The 22551-nt window shown below is 41.3% G+C and overlaps 1 protein-coding gene across 2 annotated transcripts; it reads left to right on the forward strand.

Moving 5' to 3' along the window:
* Positions 1–1148: 1148 nt before the first annotated feature.
* On the forward strand, positions 1149–21912 carry MXRA5 (matrix remodeling associated 5). Of its 2 annotated transcripts, none has more exons than XM_065855887.2 (7): positions 1149–1791; positions 4193–4408; positions 7109–7238; positions 7572–7962; positions 10488–15527; positions 16169–17069; positions 18607–21912. In XM_065855887.2, the coding sequence occupies exons 1-7, from the start codon at positions 1592–1594 to the stop codon at positions 20513–20515; spliced, it is 8787 nt and encodes a 2928-aa protein (XP_065711959.1). In that variant the 5' UTR covers positions 1149–1591; the 3' UTR covers positions 20516–21912. The 2 variants fall into 2 exon arrangements, with proteins under 2 accessions (XP_065711959.1, XP_065711950.1); XM_065855878.2 differs by having other exon boundaries at positions 1150–1791; positions 18604–21910.
* The last annotated feature ends 639 nt before the right edge of the window (positions 21913–22551 follow it).

The following is a 22551-nucleotide window of genomic DNA, read 5'->3' on the forward strand; positions in this document are numbered from 1 at the left end:
ACTGGAATGGAGTTAACCAACAGTCTGTATGGTGATATTTTTGGATTTGTGACCAAAAAAGTGTTGACAACACAGGGATGTTTTAGGTATTGCTGAGCAGGGCTTGCACAGCATTAGGGCCTTTTCCATTTCTCCCTCTGCCCCTGCAATGAGTGGGCTGGGGGTGCACAAGAAGTCGGGAGTGGACACTCGAGGTTTTATTATAATCACATCTGTTATAGGTTAAAATGCAAAAAATGGCTTGTTAACTCAGATTATGATTCTATTGATTTGGTGATGATACACTTGTCACTGCCTTACAGTCTAGATTGTAACGCCATTTGCTATATTTACTTACCTTGGAGATGGAATTTGAAAGCTCCATGCCAAAATCACACAGTGGAACTAAGATGATAGTGCATGGTCTTCTGTGGTACATCTGAATGATGAATTTTTCACTAGTCCAGAAGCAGGCTTATTTTTGTGTACTGAAAACACTGTTAATACAGGAGGGAAACTAAGGAGAGGGATGTTAATGATTTAATTATTATAAATTGAAGTTTGATCCTCTGTTGGATGTTAAAAGTAAAACGCAGTTCATGACCGAGTCCACATTCAGTCTGATTCATATTGTTAGTGCTTGATGATTTTTCCTGTATCCTCTCCATTACAACTTTGAGATTTTCCTGTTCACACACATGTAGAGTGGCTCTTCTTCAGTATGACAAAAGAGATCAAATCTCACAGACTGAACACTGGTCTCAGCAGCTGTATTGTGCCAGTATGCACTAAGGAGGTTGGCACTTTGTGTTATGACAGGACACCTCTATCACTATGAGAAGAAATTCAGAGTGTCTGATCCAGTTTCGGGGTTATACACTGAACTGCATGTGTGCCTGTGTGACTGCACAACGCTGACAGCTGCACATTTGAGTGTTTCAAGAGTGCTCGATCCGCCTAGGTCGGAGAAACAAACTTTCCCCAAGCTTCAGGTCCTAGACTCAGACGTGGGCTCGGCTTCCCCCGCTGCGGCCACAGCTCCCGCGGCCCCCCCGACGGCTCCGGTGCCCACCTCCCACACCCCAGTCGTCCCCCCCGACGCGGGCCCGCCCGCGGCTCCCCCCGCCGAGGGGCCGCCCACCCCGCAAGAGGAGCCGCTCCGCCGCGCCCTCGCTCTGCACAGCGCCCGGCGCGGGGAGGCGGGCGGAGCGCGGCGCCTCGGCACCCCGCGTCCCTCGTCTCCATGCCGCGGCAGGCGGCGGTAGGTTGTCGCTGCAGGAACTGTGCGCCCAGGCAGCCCCTCAAACAGCGGGGAGACGCCGGCATCACCCGTCCTCCCGTTCGTCCACGGAGATCCCGCAGCGCCCGGAGCGACGCGCTCGGCTCCCGCCGGGACTGAGGAATTGCGGCGCCCAGATTCTCCGCGGGGACAGGGGGCACCCAGAGAAGGCGAGAAAATAACAGTAACTGGGGGGAAAAAAAAAACAACAAACCAAAACCCAAAAATAACAAAAAAAACACCCCAGACGGTGTCCTGCCTGGCTGCCCCGCAACGCTTATGCTTATTAGGGCGGACCCATCCAGGACGGCGGATCCCGCAGGATGACGGGCGATGGGGAGTCCTAAGGAGGTGTCGAGGCGAGCTGCCGTGGGCTGCGATGAGCCTCAGCGAGCCGGTGCCGGAAGGGAGGTCGGGAGCCAGGTAGCCGCCGGCCGCCCGCCGCACCGCCCCGCTCCGCCGGCCGCCCGCAGCCCCCCGGGGGCATGGGAGCAGTGGGCAGCGCCTGCTGAGACCTCCGCGCCCGGCCGCAGGTAAGGAGCCCGCTCACGGCCGGTCGCGGCTGCCGGAGTCCGGCTGGGGGGTGAGGGTGGTTTGGGGCGGGGGCACCTTCGCGGGTCTATGCGGGAGGAGGAGGGGAGCGGCGCGGCTGCCTGGCTGGCTGCGGTCCGGCGCCCCGTGGGCCGTGTCGCCGTGTGTCGGCGCCCGCCCTCAGGCCTTTCGCTCCCGTTGCTCGCCCCGAGGGGACATTCTTCGCTAATGAGAAGCATCTGCCCTCCGGTGTGGTAAAAAGAAACACGGGTGGGGGGAACGGCACCCCCAGCCCCCTCCTCCATGGCCGCGGCTGGCGCACGGCCCGGCTCGGCGGGAGGGGCAGTGCCCCGCCGGAACCTGCCGACCGCCTCCCCACGCAAAACTCCCCGCGGGGCGGGCGCGGTCCCCGCCAGGAGCTGCTCGGGCAGCGCCACCGCCCAAGGCCCCGCCCCCGCCCTGCCCCACGCCCCGCCCCCCGGCCGGCCTCCACCGCACCCACCGCCCATCCGCAGCCGCGCCCCAGCGGGCCGTGGCTGAGCCGTTGCCCATTGGCTGACACACTGCGCGGCGGCGGCGGAGGCAGCCAATGGCAGGTGGCGCGGGGGGGCACTCGAGGGTGCCTCCGAGCGGTGGAGCGGGGAGATCGGAGCCGGTCCGGCCTCGCCCGAGCCCCGAGGGGTTTCACCGGCCAAGCCTCTGGTAGAGCGGGGTGGGCCTGAGCGTTGGGGGCCCCGCTCTCGGCCGTCGTTTCTCGCCCAGGCAATGCGTTTTAAGTCCTTCTGGGCTACTCTTCCCCAGCCCCTCACAAGTCGCTGCAATTTCCTCTTAACCTCAGTGAGTGCCTCCAGTAACAACATGCAGTGCCCCCTCCCAAAAAGAATTGAAATAAGTAGGGTGTTTCTTGAAGGGAGTTTTCATTAAAGAGAACATTAAGGGAAACAGCACCCGAATATTCTTAAGCAAATCAGAAGTTGTTTGTCTTGTAAACAATGGTAGATGTCTCATTAACTTGACCACAGATATTTGAGAAAACTCCTCATCCCGATGAGCCTCTCCTTTGAACTGTAATGGTTTGCACATGACAGTCTTAGAAAAAATAATGTGTGTCTCATTGCTAGCAGATCTGAGAAAATCTGACTTTTATACTAAAAGCAATAACTAATTGAACTCATCAAGTAGAACTGAGTGCCTTTCCATCTTTGTCACACAGTCATAAAAGAGCAGGAATACTAAATTTCTGCTACTAATAGTAGACTGCATTCTTTCATGGCTTTAATCTGAAGAGTTCAAATTCTTGTGATGCTAGGGATAAGAACAGAGATATTTCAAATTAATTTCTCCAAAGTTAGGCTGCTTAATCTGTAATTAGACACCTACATAAATTATTTTATTTTCATAAGTGAGTACTGCTCAAGGTCAATAACAGTTGTGTATTCTTGTCTGTCCTAGGACAGTGTGCATCTTAAAATCACTCTCCACAAATGTAGCTACCCAGATTTAGACACAGAGTTCAGAAAATCTGAACCTGAGTGTTGATAGACAAGGCAAGATTATAAATATAAACTTTCTTGCTCACATTTCCTCTGAGGTCTGTGATTCTGCTTCTAAATGAACTGTTAAGTGTAATCAATTCTGATCATTCATAGCTCCTGTTTCGTTAAGATTACAGTGTAAAAGCACACCTGACACTGCACAGTAATGCATAGCAAAGGATGACAGAGTCCAAATCTATGACCAGCCAATTCTTTCTTTCATCACATTCTCTCTCAGTGATATAATTTCTTATAGAAATTATGAAAGGGATTCATTAAGCCAAATTTTACTCTGGTGGAAGTTAGTGACGTGTCTAAAAGTTAGGCAGCTAGGCTAGGTGAGTTAGCTCAATGGGACCTCAGGAGGCTGATTTGTTGGTATCCGATCAGGTAGATGCCTGATATTATTCATCTTCAAATGAATATGGGTAGCTTTTTCTTCTTTCATTGACTGTAGAGGGAGCCATGACAAGTTGCTTGAACTAGATACTTCCCTTGATGTTTTCTAATTTTTAGGTGAGACTAGTTCTGCCCTTGGCGTATAGACCAAACCTGTGAAGTTTATTTCCATAGGGAGACAGTGTAACTTTAGTGGAATTGGTATTTAGTAGAAAAGTAGAAGTGAATTATAGGGGGAAAGTTAAATTTGGAGTAGCAAACGATGTGGAAGAAAGAAAACCTCTTTCCGACTGAACTTTGCCTTGATTGCCTACAGACCTTCCGCGACCCTGCAGAGCATCACGAGGTATATAAAGCTTTTTATGGGGATTTTTAAAGTTGTCTTTTCTTCTCTCTCTCTTTTTTTTTTTTTTTGCTCCCCGCCCTTCTCTTCCCCTCTCCCCCTTACCATTTTGCCGGGATGACCCAGGAGAAGCGAGGCGACGGGAGGTGACAGGATGGGCCCCGGGACGGCAGCTGGGGCCCTCTCCGTGGTGCTGATGCTGGGGCTGGGGCTGCCACCCGGCGCCCTGTCCTGCCCCCCACCCTGCGCCTGCTACCTCCCCACCGAGGTCCACTGCACCTTTCGGTCCCTGGCAGCCGTGCCGGCAAGGATTTCCAAACATGTGGAAAGAATCAATTTTGGGTTCGTACGGCAATTTGTAGCAAATACTTGTTGGTTTTTTGTTGGTGGGTTGTTTCATTTTTTTTTTTTTTTTAATGTTCTTGGGGCGGAATCTTGGATGGAATGCTTCACACACGTGCAGTGTACCGGGATCTCTGTGTATACTTTTTAAGTAGAATTGCAGAGATGGGTGGTTACTTCCAGGAGCTGTATTTCAAACACTGCGGTTACTGGCATGGAGAAAGTTTCAGTGTAGCCTTCATGTCTCAAAGAAAAGTTACTGTTATTATCAATTAATTATTTTCAGTTACAGGGTATCTAAAAACCATGTATGAAATTCATTACAATTACACAAAAATTTACAAATGGTTTAATGAGTTATCAAGTTTTAGTAAACTTCATAAATGCTCTATGTTCCCTTCCACCTGCTGTATGGACAAGATCAAGAGACTAATTGATAGTTTGTGATTGTGGAGATGTAGTGATTTCAAATTGCGTCCATCTTTTTGAAACACTCTATATTTATATCACGGTGTCAGTTCTTCTTGGCAAACAGGATGTGAAATCTTTTATAGTGTATAAAAATACATATTGGATTAAACCTACTATAGGATTTCTACTAAAAGTTGACTATTACACCTGATGTAAAAAAATATAGTAGGAGTAAAATTCTATAATGGAGCCAGGTAACATTTGAAGAACAATGAGATACAGCATAACTTACAGCAATACAGTAAAAACAAAGTTATTTCATTGCCTTTGGAATGTTTTGTTTGGTTGGTTTGGTTTTTTTGGTGGTTGGTTTGTTTGGTTTTTGGGTTTTTTGTTTTATTTTGGTTTTGGTTTTCTTTTTAAGGAACTTAAGTGCAATATAAGCAAACATCAGTGTTTTGGGGAGAGATTGCTCAGGCACCAACTCACTTTCCTCTGCCAGGGTACTGCCCACTCACATCTATCTGCCAGATTATGAGACGAGAAGGCAGGGAGAGCTGGTAGGCTGCATATCACAGAAGGGCTGTGTTGGGTCAATATGTGAGATGGCACAGTGCAAGACTTACGGTCCTGTTCTGCTTGATATCAGAGCTGCATCACTACCTGCTATGAACTCACTCGAACTGCCCCAAGGCCTGTAAGCTGTGATTGATCACACAGTCACTGACAGAAGGAACCTTTTTTTTTTTTTGCTTCTCTGTAGTTAAAATGTCTGTTTACCAGCACTTTATTCACCTAGAGCCTGATTTTAGTCTCAAAATGCCCTTGTAGTCAGTGAATCTGCATTACAGTAATCTATACTTTCATGCCACTTTTGAGTAAAAAATGCCTCCCTCTTCTCACAAGTTCAAAACCACACATTTTTGCAGTCATCTCTCACCCATACATCAACATTCTATGGCAAATCCTATCCCTGAATTTGTTTTGAAAATGGGATGTAGGCTTCTACATTACTCAGGTGTTTTGGCTGTTTTTTTAAAAAAGGTACATCATTTGATACTGCTAGCATGGAAGTCCTATCCTGTCATTTTAATTCACCACTGTGAAACGACGTTGTTTGAGTTGTGTCTTAAAAACAGTCTGCTGTTGCATTTCTTTAATCTTGGAAAAGAACTTTTACCACATTTCTCTTTTTTGATGCTACATAATTGGGAGGTAAAGATTATTTTCCTACCTGGAAATAATTTAGGAAAATTTCTTATTTTGAGAAGTTCATATTTCTTAGAAGGCCTGATGTTAAAATAGGGAGTTTTAATAAGATGACTGCTATCAGTCTACTAGATCTGTAGTAGGAGTAAAAGTATCAAAACAGTGGCCTAAATTTTTAGAAAATTCAGAATCTTCAGATAGATAGAATGGTGAGGATCTAAAAGTATTTCCTCCATATTCAAAGTATTTTACTTTCTTGTTGTCTCTTCCCTTCTTTTCTAGAAAGTGTTTAAAATAGGAAAAACCTTCAGAAGTTGATGCTTAATTTAGAGACTTCATGCCCAGATTAGCTCATACATTTAGTTTTATGTCTACATGTGGAAAACTCAAATGTAGAGCTAGACCGCTAAACTTAAAGCTTCCATTTTGGCAAATAAAACCTGATTTATTTGTCCAAAGTGAAACTGAATTGTTTTCAAAAAGTAGATGTTCTGTATTCCATCTCTAAAAGGAGTTTCTAGGCTCAAATGAAATAACTAGAAGGTCAGTTCCTAGATCTTATGTAATTAGTTGATGTAGCCAATTACATGTTGTGACAGTAACTGAAGCAAGATATGACTTTCTGCTTCTCATGCTGTTTGCAAGATATCCCTTTTTAATGTCCTGTCTCCAAATCTTTATTCATTTATTACTAGATGCTGTTTTGGCAACACTGCAGCCTTACTAGTTTGCCAGGCTCCATAACATCATTGGTTGGCTACAAGCCATTAATTTATTACCATTCCATAAACTGAGCTGCATGGAAAAACATACTAACAATTATTAGAACTTAAATGCTTATTTATTGCTCTTACTCCTGAATTATGGCTAAAGTGCCACAAATTGAGTTAAAAGAAACCTTAATATAAACATGGACTAAGTATACTTGGCCTTGTAAAAATGTTCCAGTAACTTCTGGCCCTTTGACAATGCATTAAGATCTCTCCAATTTTTTCTGAAAGTTAGGTTGTACTAATTTTACATTTGTAGTCCATTACAGTCAGTGCATAAAATGTAACTGCACATGTGATTTTTTTCCAGGTTTAACAGTATACAGTCTATAAATGAAAACTCCTTTGCAGGACTTACAAAACTGGAATTACTGATGATACATGGAAATGACATTCAGAATATACCTAATGGTGCTTTGAAAGATCTTGTGTCTCTGCAGGTAATGCTCAGATCTTCCTAAATTTCATAAATTGTAATTTCAATGAATAACAGAAGACAAAATACAAGTGGTTTTGTAGTGCCTTTCTTAGGATTAAGCTACCATTTTCCCCCAAATACATTTGAGATCTATTAACTACACCTGTGTCCTGCTTGATAATGCCAACTAATATTCAGCTGTATTCTTCCTCTTTGAGCAGCATATAATTTTTCAGTGGTGGAAAGGATATTTGAATGTGGGAAGAAAAGTTCTGCATGCTATTCTGTTTGGATTTAGATTAAAAAACAAACAAAAAAAACCCAACAAAAATGATTTTATTTTTTTTTTTTTAAGGTTTTCAAAATTAGTTACAATAAGCTTAAAGTCATAACTGGCCATACTCTCCGAGGACTTTCAAGCTTAATGAGACTGCACATGGACCACAACAGAATTGAGTTCATTCATCCAAATGCTTTTAATGGATTAGCTTCTCTGAGACTGGTCCACTTAGAAGGAAATTTGCTCCAGCAGCTTCACCCCAACACCTTTTCAACGTTTATGGTCCTTGATTATTTCAAACTGTCCACAGTAAGACATCTTTACCTATCTGAAAATGCTCTTAGGACCTTGCCTTCAGGGATGTTTCAAGGCATGCCACTGCTGGAGAATCTTTATCTTCATGGGAATCCGTGGGCCTGTGACTGCAGCTTGAAGTGGCTTCTTGAATGGAATGAAATTTCTGGAGGTAAGAAGAAAAATACCAATGTTCTTCATCACATAATGTTAGACTTTTTTTTTTTTTCCCCCTGTTCTGCATATAGATGATTTTGTTATTTCCTGAGTATTATTACTTACATGATATCTATGTACATTATTATTTTCTGTTACCATTCAATAAATGCAATATTTAATAAATATTTAAAGAGCAGTGGAAAGAGGAAGCAGTTGTGTGTCACTAGCTAAAAGTTTGTATTTGATAACAAAGGAACTAACAGTTGCATTCAAGATGGAAAAAGTGATAGCAAAGTTTATAGATGGAAGGAGGAGATAAGTTATAACCTCTTAGTGTGTTCCTTTGCACTGCAGTACACCTTTGACTAAGGGCTGACAATTGTCCTTAACCAACAAAGCTAGTAACTGTGTGCTCTCATGGAGGATGAGAACATAGGATTTGAACTTGTTTGGCTAAGGAAGGAATGGAAATCAGGTTTCAAAGGGTGAGTCTTTTAACTTCAATGCTATTAACTTTAAGGCTGTTTGTAATATTCATGCATCTTTCATGTCTACCTGTGTTTGTTCATTGACCACAACTTCCTTTTATAATGAAGCAAATCTATTTCAAATATTTTCAGAGAAGACCTACAAGCCCGCAATTTTTTTTTTTCCTAGAATAACTAGTCTTTCTTTGTTCAGGCTGAGATGTGACATAAGTATCACACTGGTTAGGCTGGAACACTTCTGGTCACCTGCAGAAAAAAAAAAAAAACAAACCCCAAACAACCCCAAAACAACCCCAAAACCAGTTTTGTGATGCCTCTACATCAGGAATAGACTAAATGAGGGAGTTTTTGAGTGTGAATTTTTGATTTAGGCATCTCAGGTCACCAATCCCACCTCAATGTAATTAAGTGCTTACTGTAGTAGGCCAGAGGGACTGGTGTTACACCAGAGAAGCTGCTAAATATTGGAGAGGAATTTTCATCTCATTGCAACTGAAGATGTCTCAGATGAGTCAGGAATCACAAGGTTTAGATAATGATTTAGTGCATGTGTGGTGGATGATGGTGGATCTTGTCATCTTAGAATATGTAATTAATTGCAGTTTTGCACTTAGCTATAGGACAATACTTTTGAGAGTGTGTGATACTTGAGTGTGTAATCTAAGTGTTCCTGACCAAACTGAGGCACTTTGCTTTGATATCATACTTAACTGACTCAAACTTTAATATTTTGACATATTCTCCTTGATCCAAATGAGTATGTCTCTTAAGAGTACTTCAGTTGCACTGTAAGTTATAACAACTAAATATTAGATGAACTTTCTTTCCTTGCACCATGTTGGCATGTTACCATTTTTATTCAATTGAGTATCTTTATATAAGGTTAACTTCTTTAGGAGTTCTGTCCACAAAGTGTTAAAAAAGTGCTGTTTCATCGATCACCAGTGTGGACACTGCCAAATTGATTGTGGGCCAGTTCTGTCATGAAGTATGCTTTCCTTGTCTTTTAAACATTGCGTTTGAATCTGCAAGTGATAGACTGGTTCAGTAAATATTCTTTTTGTAAGAACTTCTCAAGAAAATTGCTCTATCAGACTATCAAAGCACAAATTTTTTTTATTAAAACTTGTATGAAATTTTACCCCTCTTTCCCCCTTCTCCTAGCATTTTGCCTTATAACCCACCCGTATCTTGTTCATTCATTAAAAGATCCCTCATTCCTCAGGAGTGTTCAGCGTGACACATTCCTAGAATAACTGGAATACATTTTATTTACAACATGTTTCCAAACTAAATATTTAAGGGGACATTTGACATTGTAGTGAGCAGAACAATGTACTAAATATATGTGTTATTTTGCAGACAAGAGTCTTTCTGGCATTGTCAGAAGAGAGGAGTCAAGGCGATAATTTCCTGGTTTAGCCCTTTTTCTCTATTTTACGTTTTATTTTATCATTACAGAGTTTAGAGTTATTTCAGAGGTCAGGGAAGACAAATGGCTCGTAAGTGCAGGAACTATTCAGCAGATTTTAGTAGCTACAATAGAATGTTTTATGTATTGCCAGTACTGTTGTTAATGAATAGAGAAAAATAAAAAGCTTAATAGATTATTTACTGAGGAAGTCTGGTATTTCTCAGGTCATGTTTGAAAGCTGAGAGGACCCAATCCTCTTCAAGTTAGATCCACAAGTTAGATGGGTAAGCTGTCACTAAACAGATGCAGACTTTGACACAGTATAGCTTTTTTTCTCACTTACAAAATGTTGCTCTGAACACTTCAATCTCTAGACATTTTAGTCAGAGGAAGTGAATCTATTTTCAGCAGAATGGAGCATTCAATTCTCTCATTGAAGTCAGAGGAAATGTGGGTCAGTTTGAGAAAACAAAGAGGTACCATTTTAAAAGCCTTGACTTATGTGTCATGTGCCATAATATGTTCCTCATGTGGTCCATTTCAAACCTATGAGAAATCTCTAACTCTAGAACAGAGTTCTTCAGCTTACCTATCTTTAGTTCTCTCTTTTTTTTTTAATTTGTTTTTTTCTTACAGGTGTTTTAAAATGCAAAAAGGACAAAGCCTATGAAGGGGGACAGCTCTGTCCGAAGTGCAACAGCCCAAAACTGCTGCATAAAGAAGACATTCAAAACTTGAAAGATATTTCCTGTAGGAAACCTGTCATTCAGTCCTCACTGAGGCAGAATAGCAGCACTCAAGATGAAGATGATGATGACAGTTATGAAACCCCTCTGGAAGAGCTTCGGTCCTCTCCATGGAACATTACTCTGAATATGACTGATGAGCATGGCAATGTAGTCCACCTGAACTGTGAAATCAAAAAACCAACAGGCTCTACCAAAATTCATTGGAATCAAATGCAGACTCAGGAGATTGATATAAATGCTACCATTTCACTGGATTTTGAATGTCCAATGAATCGAGAAAACTATGAAAAATTGTGGAAGCTTATAGCTTATTACAGTGAAGTCCCTGTCAAATTAGAGAGGGAACTTATGCTCAGCAAAGACCCTAAAATGAGCTATCGGTACAGGCAAGGTTCAGATTATGATGCTCTTTACTACACAGGTGTAAAAGCTCAAATACTGGCTGAGCCTTCCTGGGTGATGCAACCTCTTATAAATATCCAATTAAACAGGCGCCAGAGTACAGGGAAAAAAGTAGTGCTCTCTTTTTTTACTGTGTTTTCTCAGACAATTCGTACCAAAGACACCAGGCAGCAGAGAAACTGGGTAATGATAGAGCAAAACCAGAGCACAAGGATGGCACAGAGCGTGGTGGAAGGGTCAGAGTGTCAGCTGAGCTGCAGTGTGAAAGCCTCTGAGAGCCCCTCTGTTCAGTGGCTCTTTCCAGATGGGACTAAACTGCAGGCACCATTTAATCAAAAAGATAGCAAGTTTTCCATTCTCAGTAGCGGCCAGCTGACAATCAAAGAAGTGAGTTACACTGATGGTGGTTTGTACCATTGCATTGCCCAAGTGAGAGATGATGTAGACATAATGGCCTACAGACTTCTAGTGCAGCCTCCAGCTATTCAGGTAGCTGATGCAGATGTACTGAAAGTTGAAAAAAATGTTGGCGATCCAATAGTTTTGCCGTGTAATGCAGTTGCCATCCCAGAGCCACAGTTGAGTTGGATTCTTCCAAACAGCCAGCTCCTTAATGATTTATCAAACTCTTCAAAAGGTTATATGTTGCACAATGGTACTTTGATTATTCCAAAAAGCCACGTCAGTGATAGTGGCCATTACAGATGTGTGGCTGTCAATCAGCAGGGTTCAGATCAGCTTGTTGTAAGGGTCACAGTAAATAAAATGGTGTCTGACAGGTCATTTAAAAGGATAAAACTAAGAAAGCGCCCAGGCTCAAAAAGTTCATCAAAAACAAGAGGGCGAGTCATAGATGATGGAGATGGATCAGGGGCAGGAGGGGTGGATGAGTTCCCACGAAGAAAGAACCACCTGAAAGACCGAGAAATATCCTTTAAACAAAAAAGTGACCAGGTGTCAGAGACTCAAATTAAAAAGGGGAAGAAAGGCAGAAGGAAAATAAAAATTTGGAAAAGTAGTGATAGAACCCAAGACAGCAATGTTGCAGAAGGCCGGAGAGTATTTGAATCTCGAAGGAGAATTAATATGGCAAACAAGCAGATTAACCCACAACATTGGGCTGACATTTTGGCAAAGGTCCGTGGGAAGAATCTTCCTAGAACAACAACAGCTACAGCCATTTCTTTAACAACTGCATTGCCATCAGTCATGCAGAAAACTACTCCAGTCCCTCATCCAGTAGCCAGCCCTCCACTTTCAAAGGCAGCAGCTGATGAGGTAGATTCCTCTGCTGACGCATCACCTGTGGGTGATGTGGGTGACGCATCATCTGAGCCATTCTCAGTCACTGCTTCCTACAACACTAAAGCATTTTCAGTCCAGTCTGTATTAACAGAATCAGAAACTGAACACTTCTCTGACCACAGGGCTTTAGAAACACCTCCAAGTATTTACTCTGTAGAAGTCCCTGTATCGGGTCCATATTTGACTCCTGTCTCTCCAACTGTGCAACCACAAAGCCAGCAGCATCTTCATCTCAGGACTGATGATTCAGTTGTAGTCAAAGAAAATATTCATACTGTCACTGAAGAACCTCTAACCAGACGAATTGTAATGAGCTCTCCTAATATTCAGAGCAGTTCATTCACAGTGGAAAATGTAGATAGAGCTATATCTTCTACATCAGAGGAATATTCTGCTTTTGCTGAACTACCACTTGATGCTACTGTCTTAGCTGAATCTCAGGCTGTGGATCTTCACAGCATCTTGGAGACAAGTGTGAAGTTAAATAAAGTGGACCCAATGAGTGTTGACACCATGCTTTTAACACCTTCTCAATTGGATGAGATCATCCCAACAGATTCTGTAGGCACAACTACCGTTTCTTCATCCGTTTCTCCATTTGTTACAGAAAAGAGTAATGACTTTGTACATCAGCACAAAGAAGTATCCACAGATCAGACAGAAATGGCAGGCTTAAGTACAAGTTTTCCAGCTGTCACACCCATCAGCGTTCAGAGCAAGGAAAAACCTGAAACCCACAGGAATATAGTGACTCAAGAAAGCATATCCAGCAGTTATGCAGAGAGTTTTCAGGGAAAAGAACGTGGAAACCTGGCTACTCCAAAACCAGATCTCAGGTTAACTTTGGCAAGCACTAATGCTCTTCATAAAACAGCCGGGGGAATAAAAACTGCTTCTTCCATCAGTAGATTGACTACTGTGGCCACAACGACAACCCCTTATAGAAAGACCACACCTTCACTTGTTACTCAGCATGCTAGAAAAAGGCCTTATGGGAGAAGGAGATTGAGGCCAAACAGAATTCGACAAAGGCTGAAGCCTTTCCCTCCTGTTGTTTTAACCACAGAAGGAATGCCTGTCATTCCAAGGATTCCTGAAGTTGAAGCTGGGACTAAAACTTCTTCTGCAACTCTTGAAAGTCCTGATCTTAATTACAACATCAAAATACAGGCTAAGGAAGAGGAGTATATAGAATACACTCCTTCATTAGTTACCGATCCAGTTGTCTTAGAGAAAATTACCAAAATCAGGGAGGTGGTCACAACTTCCTTCTTTAGGCCTACTGTTTCTCCACCTGAAGCAAAACATGTGACACATTCTACTGGTCCTGAAACCTTGGCACTTTCAGTGACTGCACCTGTCACCGTTTTATCATCATATATTGTACATGACACAGTTCCCACAGAAGAATCAAGTACAGCTCTGAAACCAGAGCAAAGTGAATTGCCGGCATACCACTTATTAGACAATAAATCTGAGCAGAAGGGCATTAAACCAGATTCTAAAACTATGGATAGTAAGGCAGAACAATCAAGCACAACTTCTCCTGAGCATATGAACAGCTTCATACTATCTACAAAACCAGAATCTCAAGAAGATCCTATCCTATTTGACTCAGAAGTTGTGGTTAATGAAACAACCACTGGAACATTCCAGCCAATATATCCCACTATGACTCACTTAAGTGTTCCTGTAGGCACAGAGGAAGTTTTTAAGCACCTCTCAGTTTCAAAGGAGCCACGGAAGCCCACAGTATCATCAGAATTGCCAGAAATAACTGAGCCACCACAGCATCATGAGATGATTACTTTGTCCTCCTCCTTTAGCAAAACAGAAACTCAGACTTTTCTACTTAGAGAGACAAAGAAACTTGTTGTTTCTCAGACTGGGACAAAGCCGTCTTCCTTGGATAAAAAAGAAGCTATATCACATGTATTTCATCATTATCCCACTTTGCAGACAACTGAAAAGCCTTTGACTACATCCACTGCCTTTATTCCATTTATAAAACTTGCTACTCTTCCCTCTTCCATTTCAAGCACTTCACATCCTTCTCTTCATTATACCACTGAGGAAAGTAATACCTTCGATCAGGAAAGGTTCCCAGAACCAAAACAAGTTGAAGCAGAGCATGACAAAACAGTAGTGAGCTCAAGACAGAATGTACACCCTACTCCTTCCTCTAGCCAAAACAGGATTAGCGTACAGTCAAAAGAGGAGCAATTCAAAGAGTTGTATAGTAGCAAGTCAAACAACAGTTTAGTGCTAAATCCAAACCTTCCCCATCCACCTGCTGGAATAATACCAAGCCTAAACCAAAGACTGCCAGTTGTGCCTCCAAAACGTGTTCCAGTAAGAGGCACAGTGAAGCCTCCATATATTGTAACACAAGGTTCATTTCACTATTTTATAACACACCAGCCTCTTCACTACACAAACAAACCAGAGATAACAGCATATGCAGCACATACCATCCAGGACAAAAAACTTTTTGCCTCTCATAGAGAAACAACTACACCAACACGAGCCTCTCCATTTCACAAAACAAACTCATTCACTGGAAGCAAGTTTGATAATCAGGCTCAGAACAGATACAATATTAATTCAAGATTTTTTGGAAATAATTATGTTCCAGATAATGGAGGCACAGCAGGAAGACTACCAAATCAAGGAATCCCTCATTATCCCAGTTCCAGAATGCCATTCCTTTTCAATCGAACAAGGATATTCCCTCACTTAAGTGTGCGTCCTAAACCAGTGGTCCCTAGTCAGCTAGTCCCAAAAGACACAAATGGGAAGAAGGTTGCCCAGGTCTTCCCTACTAGAATTACAGTGCAGAAAGCTACAGCTATTCCAGTGCCTCCACTGGAACCACACACCACAAGCACCACATCACCACCACCAGCAATTTTGAAGATTACCCCTCCAGCCTTTGTCTCTCAGCGCACAGGACCACAGATATTCACTACAGTTCATCCTTTTAAAAATGCCCATCATCATCATCAAAAAGGCCCATCTGTGCCTTACGTGGGAGCTATTATGCCACACAATTTGACTGTAATTCAGTCTTCCACTAATTTCAGGATGCATGGAGAAAGACCTAAAATTATCACAAGAGGGTCTCAGAGTATATCCATCCTTGCTGAAACAGATGCTTTTATCCCTTGTGATGCAGTAGGGGAACCCAAGCCTTTTATAACTTGGACAAAAGTCTCTACAGGTAAGACAGAGAAAAATGTTTTCTTCCACATGTTTTTTTAAGGGTACAAAACCCGTAGGTTGTTGCATAGAATTGCAACATGGCTGCAGGAATAGTCAAAAATACTGAAGAATAATTTCTGTCTCTTTTAATCTTTATAGATAAAATATGACTAATTGCAATTAATCATTACAGGTAAAAATAACTTGGCAGTATTTCTTGTAATAAAAGAAAACCTCTACCATTTAATGAGTTTATTTTTTGAGGAGGGAATAGCAGCCAACACCGATTATTCACAACAGTTAGAATTTATGATGACAGCACTTGTGAGTATGGGTTTGTTAACAGTGCTGCCTGAAATATTGCTCTGTGTGTCATCTCCGTAAGCAAAATGAAAAGAGAAATTATGTAAAGATTTAATAAATATTCTAAGGCATAAAGCACTTAAAAGTTTTTGCACCACACACACTTGCAAGCTAGTATGGTTAGTTCTGCAGTGGAAAGAAAACAAAGACATGACATCAATAGATGTTGTATGATCCATCTGAAGTTGTAGTTGGTGTTAAGTAAATCTAAAATCTTACATAAAACTTTTCCAATGCAATCACATATGTCTTAAACCCTTTGACTCTCCATTTCTTCCTTTTCCCTCACCTTCCCAGGGGCTCTAATGACAGCCAACACCAGGTTACAACGGTTTGAAGTCTGGAATAATGGTACCCTCCTTATCCGAAATGTTCAGCTTCAGGATCGTGGACAGTATTTGTGCACAGCTCAGAACCTGCATGGCATAGATAAGATGATCATTGTGCTCACAGTTGTAGCCCACCAGCCCAAAATCTTACTTTCCCGATATAGAGATGTCACAGTCTATTTTGGAGAGACAATAGCAATGGAATGTCAGGCTAGTGGGACTCCAAGTCCACATATTTCATGGATTTTCCCAGATAGGAAGATTTTGCAGACAGTCACCACCACAGAAAGCAGAATAATGCTTCATGAAAATCGAACCTTGTCTATCAAGCAAGCAACTTTTTCAGACCGAGGAGTTTACAAATGCATAGCAAGCAATGCTGCAGGGGCTGACAGCATTGCAGTGAGGCTGCACATTGCAGCCTTGCCCCCCATCATCCAGCAGGATAAGCAAGAGAATGTGTCTTTGCCCCTTGGTAGCAGCATTAACATCCACTGCACTGCCAAAGCAGCACCTTCTCCCAGCATCCGCTGGGTGGTCTTTGATGGCACACAAATCCGACCTTCTCAGTTTGTCAATGGAAATCTATTTGTTTTTCCCAATGGAACTCTTTATATTCGCAACATCTCACCCAAGGACAGTGGGACCTATGAGTGCATTGCTGCTAATATGGTGGGAGCTGCCAGGAGAACGATACAACTCCATGTGAAGAAGCATGCATCTAATGCTAAGATCACTGGGAGCTCTCCTCAGAGGACAGATGTAACATACGGCAGCATCCTGCATCTGGACTGTAGTGCTTCTGGTGACCCCTGGCCTCGGATATTATGGAGGTTGCCTTCCAAAAGGATGATCGATTCCCTGCACAGGTAAGTTACTATCTGAGGTGTCACAGCTAAGTCACAGTTTAGGTGAACTTAGAGAAAAGACCATTCTTATCTGTACAAATTTAATTCTTGACTTCTGAGAGATTTGAATGAGGCCGCCAAACTTTAAGGAAGAATTTGAAATTATAAGATAGCCAAGTCATAACTTAGCATAATTTTCTTGAAAACAGTAGTAATCTTGAAAAGTCAGCTTCAAGTGTTTAGGATAAGCTGCCTCTATTTGGCTTTTACAGCCACTTGTAAATGTAGTAAAAAGTCCAATGGCAAAATTAATATATACAGCTTGTGTGCTACTTGTTCTGAAGTGCTTAATCTGCACAGAGTTGCAAAGGTGCCTGCTTTTCCCCAGGAGAAATGAAATAACTCAGGTTTTTTTATCTGTTATATAAATCATTATACACATTAAATGCAAGGCAAAGAAATAATTGTATAATTATTTAAGTAAGCATGATCATTTTAACATCATTATTTAAAGAAATGTTACCTTGCAAGAAGGTCTGTGTAACCCAGTTGCATATAAATGCCTAAAACAATAGCTTCTCCAGTGTTCAAAACATTTAGTAAAATACCACTTCTCAAAACTTACAATAACTGTCCTAAGACTCTGCTGAAAACATATTTTCTACTCTGCTATTTATTCATTACTCACTCTTCGAGAACTATAGGCAGATGAGAAATGTACTGAAGTTAAAATGCACAATTGTCAACAATTTCCTTAATAGCTAAACATATTCATCATTTTTTCATGTCGACAAAAATATATTTAAGTAGCCTGTAGATAGCACAAAATACCAAATTCATTTTATGCTTCATAGTGATAGCAACAAAATACTGATCTTTATGAAAGTTGTATTTCAAATACAGGAGATCTTTGGGGAGAAAACTGGGGGAAATCAGTTTTGACCACAGTACGCCAATTCCATAATGGAGTGGAAAGTAATAATAGCTTTCCAGCACATTGAAAATCTTTTTTTCCATACTTCAAATCTTAGCGATATTTTGTTTCTTTGTGTTTATTCCTAAGGTTTAAAATGTTATACCTGTTGCTAAAAGTTGCTCATCTTGATTTGTTTTTAGCTGAGGACTCAAGTGCCACACTCCATATTTATGGCACATATAGTTTTGTGTGGAGTATATAATTCAGTGATCCCATATTCGAATGTTACAAAATATGTTATATGCAGTCAAAAGAGTCAAAATTACAATCATTTGGTATTTCATGGTTGTTAAATGGTCAAAAACATCATTAAAGTCATTGAATGGAATAGAATTGCTTGATTACAAATTAGTAAAATTGTTTCTTCCATTTGCTTTTTGGTGGTGAATATCTTGGACATCTCAGATAATCTAATTGTCTAACAATAGCAACGCTCCTCTCTTTTTTTTTCAGTGTTGTTGAGGTGTGGGGTTTGTTTGTGTGTTTGTTTGCTTGTTTCCCCAAGTTTCACTCACTAATTAATTCTTCAAATGTGATTTTGCAACTCACATTCTGTTCTTTTTTTTTCTTTCCTTACAGTAGCTTGGAGACTAGAATCAAAGTATTCAGCAATGGGACTTTGGTTGTCCACTCAGTTACAGATAAAGATGCAGGAGACTATTTATGTGTGGCCCGCAATAAGATTGGAGATGACTATGTGCTCCTCAAAGTGAATGTGATGATGAAACCAGCAAAAATAGAACATAAGAACGAGAATAACCACAAGGTCAAATATGGAGGAGACCTGAAAGTTGACTGTGTAGCCACAGGTCTGCCCAATCCTGAGATCTCATGGGGTCTCCCAGATGGCAGCATGATCAATACCTTCATGCAGTCAGATGACAGCGGCAGCCGGACGAAGCGATATGTGGTCTTCGATAATGGAACCCTGTATTTCAATGACGTTGGACTGAGAGAGGAAGGGGACTACACCTGCTATGCTGAGAACCAGATTGGAAAGGATGAGATGAAAGTGCGGGTCAAAGTAGTGGCTGAACCTGCAACCATCAAGAACAAAACATATGTCATTATTAATGTACCCTATGGTGATGTTGCCACCATAGCATGTGAAGCCAAGGGAGAACCCACTCCCAAAGTGACCTGGCTCTCCCCAACCAACAGGCCTATTCCTGCACTATCTGACAAATACCAAGTATACAGGGATGGCACTCTCCTCATCCAAAAGGCCCAAAGATCTGACAGTGGTAACTATACTTGCGTAGTGCGAAACAGTGCTGGAGAAGATCGGAAAATTGTCTGGATCCATGTTAATGTTCAGTCTCCCAGAATCAATGGTCATCTCAGTGCAATAACATCTGTGAGGGAGACAGCCATCAGGGGCAGCCGGAAACTTATTGACTGCAAAGCTGAAGGCATCCCTGCTCCACGGGTCTTATGGGCTTTTCCAGAAGGAGTAATCCTGCCAGCTCCCTACTATGGAAACAGGATCACTGTGCATCGCAATGGTACGTTGGACATCAGAGGGGTGAGGCAGACAGACGCGGTGCAGCTCATATGCATTGGACGGAATGAAGGAGGGGAAGCAAGACTGATTGTGCAGCTCCTCGTCACAGACCATTTGGAGAAACCTTCCTTCAGAGACCCTATCAGTGAAAGGATCACTGCCTTTGCTGGACACAGCATCAATCTGAACTGCTCAGTCCAGGGGAACCCCAAGCCCAGCACAAGCTGGATCCTTCCCAATGGCACTGAAGTGCTGGGTGGCAGCCGTTTGCACAGATTTTACCATATGAGGGATGGGATCTTACACATCAGCAGCCTCTCTGCTGGGGATGCTGGGACTTACCGCTGTACAGCCAGAAACCCAGGAGGTTATGTGGAACGAGTAGTCTTCCTGAAGGTGGGAATCAGGCCAGAAATCACCAACCAGTACAACAACCTGGTGAGCATCATCAATGGAGAAACTCTGCAGCTCCATTGTGTCACCCAGCCAAGCCAACAGGCACAGATCTCCTGGACACTGCCGAACGGGATGGTTCTGGATGCCCCCCAAGCTGTAGGTCGTTTTTCCCTGCTGGAGAATGGCTCACTGACGGTGCGTGAGGCTTCTGTATTTGACAGAGGCACTTACTTGTGCAAGGTGTCCACAGAGTATGGCACTTCTGTTATGAATGTGCCCGTCATTGTGATAGCCTATCCTCCCAGGATCACCAGTGAGCCCGCACCCGTCATTTATGCCAGGCCTGGAAATTCAGTAAAGCTGAACTGCATGGCCATTGGGATTCCTAAAGCAGAAATAACATGGGAGCTTCCAGACAAATCACATCTGACAACAGGAGCTCAGTCCCGTCTGTATGGAAACAAATTCCTCCACCCTCAGGGGTCACTAGTCATCCAGCAGTCTACTCAAAGGGATGCGGGCTTCTACAAATGTACTGCTAAAAATATACTAGGCAGCGATACAAAAACAACCTACATACACATATTCTAACACTAAAACAAATGCCTTTGGCTGGATACTAGTCATCAAGTCACTGCCAAGTGAGTACAACAAGGAAAATACTGCTTGCAACAAAGCCAGAAAGACTGAGGGCAGGAAAAAAAAAAAATAGGATTAATCCTATTTTCATGCAAAGTGCATTACTTTTATACTCAATATGGCAGTAGGTCTCTGCAGTAAAAGGACGCAGTGGACATACTGAAACTGAGGAGACTAACGCATTGAAAAAGGTCTTTAAATGATTAAGACAGTGTAGTGTGGTTTTTCATGCTATCCAATAGCACCTGAGACCTTAAGTCCTCTATTCTTGTCAATAGTCCAAAGCTATTTCTTGTTCTAACAAGCACCTTAAAAGTACCAAAGAAGTATTAACTGTTAATAAATGAGCTGCAGTGATAGAAGTGCTTTAGTAAAACATAATTTTCTTTACATCCTGCAGCGCTTTTACATAATGTAGCCTTATACAATATGATTACTAACCTTTTTGTTCGTTCTTCTGAGCTCTTCAGAATGAAAGACTAACTTAGCAGATAAGAGTGATCTATTTTAATAAAAGTACATGCAGACATTAGTTACCTTAACATATGAACAAACTCTTTCCAACTACTAAGGATGCTACAGTCAAATCATTCATTATATATTTTATATATATTTTTAAATCAGACTATGAGACTAGAAAGAGTAACAATGAACATGGTCTCATTTTATAAATTATTGGTCTTTACAAGACTCTGATACATTACAGTGTTTTATAATATTAAGGTCAATATACTGTACATTTTATAATAAAAAATGTTTTCCAAAAAATATTCACTGTGGTTTTCATTTTGTTTTGAGAAAATAGGGAACTCCAAACAATGCAAGTATGAAGTTAAGTCAAAAACCAATGTAATACATACTCTTTACCTTTCTAAACATGATTTCCTAATACTTAACACTTCTGTATGTATATTTCAGGATTCATTTACAGTTTCAATACTTTTTCAAGGATGGTTTATTGGTTACCATACATAATTTTAATGAGATCTATCACTTATGATATAGAAATAATTGCTACAAGATGCTGAATATGCCCATGTTTCAACAAATTACTTCAATCAGTATTTTGCAAATGTTAACTCACCTTTAAAACATATGGATGCTCTGAGATATTCCTGAATACTTAAAGTTCTGATTGTTCATAAAACTTATGCTCATATTTTAGTATATGATAATAAGAGCTTTGTTTTTATTTTTTCATTTTGAATGAAGTGACACAGACAAGGACATTGTTGAAGATACAAGTGCCATAATTTATGTGATAGAATATTTTATAAAACTTATTTTTAAAAAGTCAGTGCAGGCTAAAAGTTGTGATTTGTACACAAGCATTTATTAAAGTTGCAGATATGGCCTAATTAAATAACACTTAATTCTGTCTTAATTTCTCTTTTATCGTTTAAACCCTTGGGCTCTTAATCAGCAAATTAGTGCTCAAGGTGAAACATGTGCATATATATTTGGCAGGGATGTAGTTGCTTGTAAGAGCAGTTGATGAAGACAGGAAGAAGTACTCAAGATTTTTAACCAGATTGCTCATGTGATCTTTTCTAATCTGGCTTTTCGCCTTGGACATGTCACAGATTAATTCCTTTACGTAATTTTAGCACTTTTTTATTTTATAGTATTTCTTGGAAAATGATGATACAATTTTTAATAACAGTATTTCTTTTAAAAGAGTCTGAAGTCGGCATTTTAGCATTGGAGTAGGAATCAAGCACTTCTATTCATTTGCCTGTCCAGTCTTCAGTTAACACTTACGTGAATTCAGAGATATTCTTGGATGATGAATGACTTCTATATATTTCCATATTAAGCAGATTATTTTTTAATGTTAAGGGAAGAAAATAGAAGCCAAAATCAAATACTTGATCTGTTGGGATCAAATAAAGAATCTGATAATGTTTCATTCGTTAATCCAGAGTTTCCACTGCTGTCAGTGGAAGTTTTTGGAGGCAGAAGAAATGAAAGATTTGGCTGAAGACCTT

The sequence above is a fragment of the Patagioenas fasciata genome, chromosome 1 (assembly GCF_037038585.1).
Source record: "Patagioenas fasciata isolate bPatFas1 chromosome 1, bPatFas1.hap1, whole genome shotgun sequence".
NCBI lineage: Eukaryota > Metazoa > Chordata > Aves > Columbiformes > Columbidae > Patagioenas > Patagioenas fasciata.

Excerpts from the sequence above, each read along its gene's own strand:
- MXRA5 (XM_065855878.2), top strand. The coding sequence starts at position 1,592 with ATGGGGAGTCCTAAGGAGGTGTCGAGGCGAGCTGCCGTGGGCTGCGAT. Across the intron at positions 7,239-7,571 it reads AAGATCTTGTGTCTCTGCAG|GTTTTCAAAATTAGTTACAA; the intron begins GTAATGCTCAGA and ends TTTTTTTTTAAG. Across the intron at positions 15,528-16,168 it reads TTGGACAAAAGTCTCTACAG|GGGCTCTAATGACAGCCAAC; the intron begins GTAAGACAGAGA and ends TCACCTTCCCAG.